The sequence below is a fragment of the Anguilla anguilla genome, chromosome 6 (assembly GCF_013347855.1).
Source record: "Anguilla anguilla isolate fAngAng1 chromosome 6, fAngAng1.pri, whole genome shotgun sequence".
Lineage (NCBI taxonomy): Eukaryota > Metazoa > Chordata > Actinopteri > Anguilliformes > Anguillidae > Anguilla > Anguilla anguilla.
Window position 1 is genome coordinate 21,392,770 of NC_049206.1, and position 11,610 is coordinate 21,404,379.

The 11,610-nt window shown below is 36.7% G+C and overlaps 2 protein-coding genes across 2 annotated transcripts; both read right to left on the reverse strand.

The window, feature by feature from the left end:
* Positions 1-1,496: 1,496 nt before the first annotated feature.
* On the reverse strand, positions 1,497-4,457 carry LOC118229298 (C-C motif chemokine 20-like). Its single transcript, XM_035421151.1, has 4 exons — positions 4,289-4,457; positions 3,571-3,691; positions 2,986-3,053; positions 1,497-1,792 (listed from the first exon to the last, which is right to left on the reverse strand). The coding sequence occupies exons 1-4, from the start codon at positions 4,359-4,361 to the stop codon at positions 1,773-1,775; spliced, it is 282 nt and encodes a 93-aa protein (XP_035277042.1). The 5' UTR covers positions 4,362-4,457; the 3' UTR covers positions 1,497-1,772.
* A 2,614-nt stretch (positions 4,458-7,071) lies between these two features.
* Positions 7,072-9,258, reverse strand: ccl34a.3 (chemokine (C-C motif) ligand 34a, duplicate 3). Its single transcript, XM_035421149.1, has 4 exons — positions 9,101-9,258; positions 8,484-8,595; positions 7,736-7,810; positions 7,072-7,328 (listed from the first exon to the last, which is right to left on the reverse strand). The coding sequence occupies exons 1-4, from the start codon at positions 9,165-9,167 to the stop codon at positions 7,289-7,291; spliced, it is 294 nt and encodes a 97-aa protein (XP_035277040.1). The 5' UTR covers positions 9,168-9,258; the 3' UTR covers positions 7,072-7,288.
* Positions 9,259-11,610: the final 2,352 nt, after the last annotated feature.

Sequence of the window (11,610 nt, forward strand, 5' to 3'; positions counted from 1 at the left end):
ACATAATACATGATAGAAATACTGGACAAGATTCATTCCATTATCCATTTCAGTTGTATACAACTTTACAGTTTCTGCTAATGTTCAGATAGTGAGATTTTGTGTGTGTGTGTGTGAGAGAGAGAGAGAGAGAGAGAGAAACAAACACAAACAAAACCACAGAGCAAAATGCAGTGCTATCTGCCTCTAAATCGACAGTACACCACAGCAGATTATTTGAGCATGGTGACTGATCAACAACTAAAAAGAACCTTGACAAAGTACAGACTGAGTGAGCACAGCCTTGTTATTGAAAAGTGGAGACACAGGAAAACCTGGCCTCAGCCCTGCAGAGCAAAGGCTGTGCTGTCATTGCACCCTCAGTGAGCCTGAAACAGAGCTACACTTCCTCACCAAACGTGAAAGTATAAACATCTTAGAGAAGCACATTAAAAAAAATTCAGATTAATAACAAAAGGTTTTCTTAACCTGTTAGATGAAGAAAAACTACCAGTCCTACTAGGGGAGGACTCAAATAGCTGTGAGTTAGCAGCAGTCTATGTTGCTGCCTACCATAAACTGAGGACAGTGAGTGACAGTCACCTGACACACATTGTTGCTGTTATTTTTGATGACAGTTTATTTATTTTGTGTTGTACTGATATTAATAATCAGCTTTTTTATGACTATTTTTAGTATTTATTTTTTACTTTCATCCACTTTATTTTCTACTTTTTACTGTAGTATGTTTTGTAATTAATGTTTAGCTTTTCAATGTTTAAACGCTTGCTTTCTTGCTTTGGCAATATGTACAGTGTTACATCATGCCAATAAAGCCATCTGAATTTGAATTTTAATTTGAGAGAGAGAAAGAGAGAGAGAGACAGAGAAAGAGAGAGAGAGAGACAGAGAAAGAGAGACAGAGAGAGAGAGACAGAGAGAGCGAGAGAGAGAGAGAGACAGACAGAGAGAGAGAGAGAGACAGAGAGTGAGAGAGAGAGAGACAGAGAGAGACAGAGAGAGAGAGAGAGAGAGAGAGAGAGACAGAGAGTGAGAGAGAGACTGTATTACAGTGCTGTGCTTTGAAAGGATGAACATGGTTTGAGGCCACATCTCAATGTCTACTGTCCTTAGAATCTGCATTCCATGTCTGCTTAACTATGTCATTAAATGAGCATTGCATATATTCAATTTACTCTTCATAGATGGAATGAATTTGGATGAGCATATAGTCACATTTTATATATGGGTTCAGCTTTTTTCATGAACATGGTGCAATCTGCTGAAGCCAGGAACATGAATGAAAGATATTAAATTGTCTTTGGTACTCTCTGGTGTCTGCTGGAGAAGGCTAATTAATTAGGGATTTGTAAGTCTTTAGCCAAAATACACTTGCAGCCCTGCATGTGTGTGTTTCAATCTATCTGGATAATAAATTATGTAACATACCCATTAATACATATCAAAAACATTTTCTGATGATTCTGCTGTCTTTGGTATATCAATGAAACAGTGACGATGCTTATAGATATTTAATATAATGATAAGACAGTGTATAAAAATAATATGCATTTAAAAATACCACAGAGAAGCTGAATATATATTCTGTCCGGAGACAGAAATGACAAAATAACACAAAAACAGATGAATAGGCAGATCAATATGAAATATTCTATGCAGTATAATAATTTAAGCAGAAAGTTGATGCATCGGAAATTAATGATATCCAGTAACCATCCTTTTTAATTTGTAGGTGGTGGCCAAATTTGCATGATGATGTAATCTCTCCTCTTTCATGGAATCATCGGCACCTCTGAAAGAGAGCACAGACAGAACTAGCTGAACACAGACAATAAGATACAAAACAACTGTGACAAATGCACTGTATCTTAATGATAAGCTCATGGACAAGTTACCATGCTGTTATGACACATCAGAAGTGAATAATCCTGTCTGGAACAGAGACATACACCACATACTCTTTATGTAACATCATAGACAACGTCATTCAGACGCATACATACATTTGGGCATTTAGCAAACGCTCTTATCCAGAGCGACTTACACAGATTTTTATTTTTCAGCTACAATGGATTTATACTGGTACAGTAGACATTTTAATGAAGCAATTCAAGTTAAGTACCTTGTTCAAGTGTATGACAGCAGTACCCAGTCTGGGAATGGAATTCCCACATTTTTAAATAAAATTTACAGTGTCAATTCAGCTCTAACAGATATTTGGTCGCACACTGGACAAGAGTGTGACCAAATGTTATCTGTTATTGTTGATCTAACACTGGACATCTTACTTTGTAGCATCTCCTAACCATTATACTATACTGCCACCCCCATTCATCACTCCCCTTGCTTTTTTGACCAACTGGCACATTGTGTAGAAAAAAAAAAAGAACTAGGTACTCATGTTTTGAAAAAAGAACATATAACATATATTGTATAAGCAATACAATGACTTGGCTCATTTTTTTTGAGTGGTTCATTCAGTCAGGAATTGTCACATTAAGGGACTATTAGGTGGTGAGTCCAGATAAAGCACATGTTATCAGTGCAGTTTTATATGCGCCACTGTCTAGAGTGAAATTCAGTGCCAAATGCCTGTAATGTAATGTAACTGTAGCTGGCCAGCATTATTGGCTAGTGTTCCCGTTTGATGACGACCCAGGTCGTCATCAAACGTGGTCCTAAATCCCTAAGGAATGTTATCAGCACCTTTTTGAATCCTTGTCGCAAAGAATTCAGGCTGCTCTGGAGGCTAAAGCGGGTCCTACACAGTATTAGATAGTTGTACCTAATAAAGTGGCAACTGAGTGTACAAGATTTTGGTATTTGGTCAGATATTTATTATATATACCTTCAGTATGCAGTTTATGTGAGTAATACCTTCAGATACATTTTATTTAGAATTCCTTTTGCTACAGTATTAGTTGCAGCACAGAAAACTGTGGTCATATTTCAGCAATGTTATAATAATGTTAGAATTGGAAATACCGTTCATTTTCTTCTTAACCCAGTGAGCTTCTGGGTGGGAACAGACTTCTCCCTTTTCTGTGTAAAATCTATAAAGAATTAAATGAAATGTAAAACACATGATAAACAATTAAATTAAAACCACCAGGCCATTCAATGCAGCAACCCACCAAGAGTGTAAATTATAGACAATGTATTTTTAAGGCTTTTCACTATTTAGGTCGCATTGAAAGCAAAAAGGTAAAAACTTGTTTGTTACAGCGAGTTGTACTGTATACTGTATATTAATTAATTCAGGATACAGATGACTGCAAAGCAACAGAACAAACAGAATCTTGCACAAAATCCTTCAGGATATATAATCTTCTTTGCCCCCCTGAATCCAAGCGAACAGTAATACATTTTGTTACTGTAATATACTGATAGATTATGCTGTTGTCAGTTTCGAAGACCAAGGCTTTCTGTTGAGGCATAACCTTTTCACCCTTTATATCAGCATCTCTTGATCTCAGATCAGATAAGGGAGACATTTTGTGGGAGACCAAAGCCTGTCTCCTGGGGCAACTGTCACCCAATGAAGCAGTGCGAGCTGGGCCCGTGACTCACATGATGGCGTCCACGCAGCGGCCATTGGCTTTCTGCTGCTTGTAACCAGTCACGCCATAGGTTATGGGCATCTTTGACACCGACTGACAGCAGCTGATGGTCCCTTTGTTTGGACGACGCACTGGAATGAATCAACAAATTCAACCAACTGAAACACTTCCACAGCATTTGTACGACGCACCATTTTAAAAAAGGAGAAGAAAAGCCATTACTGACAGTGCTGCAAATATTTATTTTAGTTTATATACTATACATGTTTCATTGGATAAACCTAAACTTTATACTTCAATTTATTGCACCAATAATTTTCAGTCTTTCTCAACAGAAAATTTGTAGTTAATTTGAATGAACCTGAAGATTTTCAACTGAGATAAAAATATAGGCGTAAGAATTAGAAGAAAAATTTTACATTTATCCAATTAAGTTTTTTTCCCTCCAGTGTATAGTATATAACTCAAAATAAATATTTGCAGCACTGTTAATAATGGCTTTTCATCTCTTTTTTTCAGTTAAGGACATAGTCTTCATAAAATTGTTACCAGAAGGTTGCATATTTGAATTTTGGCTGCAGCCCTTAAGCAAAGTAACTATCCAGATTGGTTTCAGTACATCCAGCGGACAAAATAATATTATCTAAATGGAAGCGTTAGTTTATCGTGCACAAAGTACTTTGTGAGGCGAATAACAGCAAATAATAATGTCGAGGAAAACTACTCACATTTTGACAGCTGCGCTGTAATACCACATGCCAGGAGAATCACCAGCATAGTACATTTCCAAATGTTATGCATGATGAACGCTTGTCCGAGGAGTTGTACAACGGTTTAAGTGCTCTTTCAGCCTTGTAACACGTCCTTTTAACACATAGTCACAGTGTGACTCTGACAGGAAACAGGCTGTCTTGATTTGACGCACCAGATCTTCAGTAGAAGTGCTGAGGTCTGTATTACCTTGCCCATCAACAAATTATCAGTATAAAGATTATGTCTTTACGGAAAATTAATCTCTCTGAAAAAGAAATAGAGCTGAAATTTGCTTATTATGCATTTAAGTTTTTATCCACACTGGTTACATTTTTGAGGCCCAATAGGCACTGTTACACCATCAAAAATTAAAAATAATACTTTGCGTGAGTTCTCTACACTTGTGTTAGTATGTCGAATACATGTCTACATATTTAACTTTTAAATATTTAACTTTTAAATTCTGTGTGGAAATCACTGCTAACCAAGATAAATATGAATGCTCGTCTCACATTTGCAAAAAAGCACTGGGGAGATCTCCAAGCCCTTTGGCCAGTATCACATTTTGTCTAAAGATTTGAAACCATTCAGTGTGACTTTTCTAATAAATTCTGTTCATATCAGTCTGCCATAGTCACAGTAATGAATAAGATATGCAATACTTGCCTACCTTCCTCACAAATGTAAGCACGATACAATACAGAGATACAATGTCAAGTCAATTGAGCCTAAATTTCCATGGAATGTCTGCATTTCATGCAGCACTACAATGAAAAATAAGTCATAAATCATAAATATAAAAACATATACTCCAGATTTTTTGTTTCAAATGCCATTACCTTATCTGCCAGTGCTTCACACCTGCCAACTGACTATCAGATACACCATCACCATGGATGCTTGCGTAAATTATTATCTACAGTGCCATGAACCAGTATTTGCCCCCTTCCTGATTTCCACTATTATTGTACATTGGTCGCACTGAATGATTTCAGAAATTTTGAAATAAAAAAAAAAAAAAATTAATATTAGACAAAGGGAAACTGAGTTAACACAATTTAAAAAAATTCATTTATTTAGTGAAGAAGGTTATAAAATACCCACATCACCCATGTGAAAAAGTAATTGTCCCTGTAGGTACTCAATCAACCGATTAGCCTGATTATAAACCAATTAACTGATTATTAGATTCAGCTGATTGAACATAGCCAGGCCTGATTACTGCCAGCCCTGTTGAATCTGAAAGCCTCCTCATATTGAACCTTAACATCAGAGTGAAGCAGTCACCACAAAGTTTCTACTAACACACTATGCCACAATCAATGGAAATTCCAGAAAACCGTGGTTGCAATATATCAGTCTGGAAAAGGTTACAAAGCCATTTCTAAGGTTCTGGGATTCCATTGAACCACTGTGAGAGCCATTATATCCAAATGGAGAACACTTGGGATGGTGGTAAATTTTCCCTGGAGAGGCTGGCCTGCCAAGATTTCTCCAAGGGCACAACAACAACTCATCTAGGAAGTCAGAAAAAATCCCAGAAGAACATCCAAAGAACTGCAGGCCTCTTTAGCCTGAGTTAAGCTCAGTGTTCATGACTCCACAATAAGAAAAAGACTGGACAAAAATGGGATTTGGGGGAGAATAGCAGTGTGGAAATCACTGCTAACCAAGATAAATATGAATGCTCGTCTCACATTTGCAAAAAAGCACTGGGGAGATCCCCAAGCCCTTTGGCCAGTATCACATTTTGTCTAAAGATTTGAAACCATTCAGTGTGACAAATATGCATTAATAGAAGAAATCTGGAAGGGGGCAAATACTTTTTCTCAGCACTGTATATACAGTATGCACCACCCAGACACACATCTGGGTATTCCTTAAAATAAGCCTACTCAAACGAAATGAGTTTCCATGAGGTTAGCAGAGTTCAGTTTTTCAGGTAGTTTGAGTGCTTCCGAGAATGAAGAATTCCTGTGTATATGTTTTTGATAATTTCTGTTATGAGTGTATGATGTGCAGAGCTCTAGCTCCAGGGCTCACAGACCACAGACCCCATGTGTTCACACAGTTTAGACACCACCAGCAAAGCATCATTCTGACTAGTACTCTGACGTGCTGAGACTGTGTCACCTCTCCAGATAAGACATGCAATGCACAGTGTGATAAATGTGTTACTTGATCTTTACTAAGATATGGCACTTCTCAGAATAAAGAGGAAGGATAAAAATATATGCACATTTTTTGTGAATTTTAAGTTTCAGTTATTTGAATGTTCCCCAATGTGTGCAAAATACAGTGCAAATAATTAATTGATAAGATATAAGATAAGATATACTTTTTATTGAACCCTGTGGGGTAATTTGTCCTCTGCATTTCACCCATCCTAGTTACTTAGGAGCAGTGGGTAGCCACAGTGCAGCGCCCGGGGACCAACTCAAGTTCTGAGGCCAGTGCCTTGGTCAAGGGCAACTGCAGGAGCGCACCTAACATGCATGTCTTTGAAGAGCAGCGAATTGAATAGCAACTTAGTGCTATCAGAACTGTAAAGTGCTAACTATTTAAAAATGACCTTGCACAAATTGTCTTTGTCTGTTGATAATATTGTTTAGCTGGCAAGCTAAGTAGCCATCCTCATTGACCATTTAATATTTTCACCCACTACACAGAAATTGGTCTGGAATTTCATTGGTCTGCTTAAAAACAAACACGCAGTTGACTCTAAATACAGTGGGAAATGAAAACATATAACTACAAGTGCAAAGTGAAAGTCATTTTTATTAATATTTTACTCAGAATACCTATCGGTAATAATAATTTATAGAAATAAATAACTCCAGTTATACCTATTGTGTACAATATTTCAATAATTTAAAGTAAATTAGATTACAAATAAAAAACTACAAATCATTCAAAGATGCATAAATATGGAAGTCATCGGACAAGCTCTGCTATGCCAGCAGCCTGTGCCACTCTTATCGTGAAGAGATCTTCAGCTGTCTCTTTCGGGCTTTCCTGAGGAACAAGAACACAGTGTCAGACTTTCAGCATGTGACTTTCTTTCCTTTCTGTTCTTTATCAGTGACTTTGCCTTTTTGCACGGGCACTTTCCTGCCCAACGTGCTGCCACGCCATACAATTAGCAATATTCATTTCTCCTGTTCATTAACAGGGTTGTGTATTAGTGCAAAACAGAGCAAATTTACTGTCAGAGTAAAACATACTCTATCAGAGATGATTCAATCCCGAACAGTTTCAATTTGTATCTTTTTTTCCTTTATTCTCTCCTTTCCCTTTCTCCTTCATTGTCTATTCACAGTATTCTATAGAATAGTTTTCTTTTTTCTCGTTCACTCTCCATTTATCTCTTTCTTTAAACCCCTGATCACTTATGAATCATGTTAAAATCCTTGGTTACTTACTCAAGTTCCTGAACCTTCTGGAACACCCAGTTCTCCCTCCAGTGGCTGCATTTCTCCCCCTCTTCTGTCAGAAAGCTGAAGAGACAAAATACATTTAGTATGCCATGCTTAAAATGTACAGTAAAAAGATTAGAATTACAGGGTTCTACCTGCAGGCGGTGTAGATTTGAGTTATCAAGGTTTTAACATGTTTGGAAAAGTCACTTTTGGAATTCAATCTGATGTATATCCAAATAAAGAATATTCTCATATTAATGGTTCATAGAGCCATATAATTATATGTTCTCAAAAACAAATTCGTATTAGCATTTGCACCAAGATTTGCAAGCATTGATTCTTTTCAAATTCCTGAAGTCTCTTTAAAATGATTTTTTGGTTTGGATCGGTTTTGGAGGAACTTAACATGGAATATACTGTACACTTGTATATTAGTACACTGGTTAGGAGAGCCACTGTTATCATATCTTTACACAGTACATACACAAAAAAGTATGAGACAGCATATTTCAGTGCACTTCTAGTCAACATCTTTGAGAAAAGAATGATCACAATCTTGTTTTTTTTTTTAAATTTTTACTGCTGTACATTTCCTTTGCAGAAACGAAGGCCTCGCAAATCAAATGAGTGTGTCTTCCTTAGTACAAATTTAGGCAGGTGCTAATTTTCATTTTTACAATAATATTGTCTATTTAAGGCATCATGCAATAAAAGCTTATGGAGCTTTAAAAAAAGGGACAGGCTTACTTACATCACTGCTTTGACGCAGGGTAGATTCTTGTGCTGAATTCTGTACCCAAGAATGGGCACAGTTATGTTGTGAGTGGAGACCTCTTTGCAGCAGTCATTAGCCTTGTTTCCATCTGGAAAGAACCAAGAATTATGATTTTGGTATGAATTTTGTTTCATTGGTACAGGATATAAACTCTGGTACTTTACAAATAACAGAAGAGGCAAATAAATATAATAACTTAACATGCATAAAATAATAAAAAAGAGTGTGCTTTTAAGCAGTTTCCGCATTTTGAATACTAATGCTCACAACTTGAATCATAATAATAATAAATATCAAATAAATCTCAAAATATTACAATGTCAAATATACCCATACACACTGAAAAAGGGAGAAAAAAGAAGCATCTATTGAATGTACTCAACCTGATTGCATTTATTCAATGCATGCATTGTTTAAGTTGCAAACAGGTGAACAACCCAAATATATCAAGTACATTTAAAGCAAGCAAGTCACATAGAAGCACTGGCCACAGTTCAATTAAATAAATCCAGTGTATTTTTAGACTTTTTTTTAGACTGAATTAAATGCAATTTAAAATGTAATGGAATATGGAACCAAAGTCATAAACCAACCTGTCCCAAGAACAGTCAGAGACAAAATGACCGCAACGGTAGCGATGATCCTGATTGGTCCCAGCATCTTCTTTCTAAGAGTGTTCGTGTTTTCCCTTTCAGATTCTTCAAAACCAAAGAAGGCGGACTGATTGTGAATCAGCAGGGACCCCCCTTTTATTGTACAAAAAGAGGAACTTTAGGCCACTTTTCTTCATTCATGAAAAAGCCCCCTCTGCGTTCCTTCATTCTAGATAGGCAGGACATGAGGTCATGGTTAATATTCCAAGAAAAAAGGAACTTGCATTTTGCAACACCTTGGGGGAAGTAAAAGTTTTAATTTTGCAGCCTACACTGTTTATGGAACATGCCTTACAAGAGACAATGTGTTTGACTTATTGTGTAACCTCAGTAACTTGTTAGAACTGGCATAAAAATCAGTATACACATACATTGCCCTCCATAAGGCTTTGGACAAAGGTGTTTTTTGCTTGATTTGGCACTGTACTCCACAGTTTTATGTTTGTAATCACATGTGGTTAAACTGCAGATTCTGAGCTTTTATTAAAGGGTATTTTTATAAGTATTGGTTTTACCATATAGGAATTGCAGCTCTTTTTATGTCTAGCCCCCCTTTTCAGGGCATTGTAATGTTTGAGAGATATTAACGTTATGGAAAACAAAGTAATCATGTTTACTCATTTGTCGCATATCATTTTCATGCAATGACTGCCTGCAGTCTGTGACCCATGGACATCACCAGGTGCTGAGTATCTGCTCTGGTGATGCTCTGCCAGGTCTGTACTGAAGCTATGTTCAGCTCCTGCTTGTTTCTGGGGCTAGCTGGCTTAACTTTTCTCTTTAGCATGTGAAACACGTGTTCAATTGGTTTCAGATCAGGTGACTGACTTTGCCAGTCAAGAACTTTCCAGTTTTTGGCCTTGAAAAACGGATATATTGATAACTGATTTTAATGAGCCTAAGATTTGGCCTATGTCTCTGACTTTTTTTTTTTAACATCACAATGTCTTCATTGACTTTCATTGGCCTAACTCTGGTCCTCATATTGTCAGATATACCTGAGCGTTCATTTATCATATAATTGACATATATTTTATATAAATAACAGACAAGTTCCAGATTGCGGTCCATGCAGTGTTGCAGTAGATCTTTGTTGTGGTACTGTCGTATGTATTTTTGATTCATATTAATTAAAAACACTAATTTCTTTGTTGAACTGTACTGTACTCAACAGATGTTTGATCCTATGAAAAACTATGTGGCAAACTGCCCAACATTCCAGGATTCTCTGACAGGGGATTTTTGCTCATGTCATTTTTTAAGCTCATGTAATTAAGCCTGTTGGTGACAAGTCAAGTGTGACCATTCAAAATCAGCATACACTCTTGCCACTACACATGCTATACATTGAGCTTTCATGTTCACCACAAAATGTATGCTGTAAATAGTCTCTGGACATTCAAAGAGAGTTTAATTGAAGGTACTTACAAATAATTGTTTGGGTTAACTGATATTTTTAAACAAATAATATGACATTGCTCCTTTGGTTTTGAAAATCATAAGTGTTTAATTGGGGCAAAAAATTGTGAAAGAAAATTCTGATGAATCGAACATCAGAAAGTATCATGTGCCTCACGATGTATTTCCTCCCTCCGGATCCAAACTCTCAAACACAGCGTCACATAGGGAAGAGAGAAAAGAGAAGGAAGCATGATTTCCCCGAAATGTCCCGGCCAGTCGATTACGGGCACCCTAGTATAGCAGGCATAGAGGAATCTCAGGTTTCTCTACTGGCCATGCGTTCACCACCCTGGCCAATATTGGGCATCTTTGGGTGAATCTGTATCATGTCTTAAGGTTACAAACCTGGGGTATAATGTTACATAAATCTGGATTGAAGTAGTGGTTCAAAGGGCAATGATCCATTTCAGTTAATACAACATGCAAAAATAGATCCGTATGATTATGAATCATAGCTAAAATCTTTATTTAAATGTCTGTAATCTTATGGTGGTTTGCTCTGTAGCACCACTGCAAACATCATTGTTTACATTTTTGACTCAACCGCATTGGTTTAGCTATTTTTCCTGTTAAATGTCAAAGTGTTTTGAACTCTTGTGGTTGCTATAGCTATTGGAATCTCCCCTGCACTGGGGGAGGGTAGCTATTGGAATTGATCACAGACAGGGTAATGATTGAGATGCAAATTCATTACAAACTAATATTAATAGTACATTGTCTGGTCAGGACCACAAATTGGACCTATACAAATGCACATTGGAAATTCTGGTCCAAAACCTGACATCTGGAAATCCACAAAAAAAGTGTTTTCCCCTTTCTTATTTCCTCTATTACTGCACACACTGGACAGTTTTAGATATTTAGAAACAATTTAATATTACACAATGAAACCTGAGTGAACGCAAAACACATTTAAAAAAATTATTATTTGATTTATTTAATGAGAAACGTTATTTAACACTCATATCACCAATGCGAGAAAGTAATCG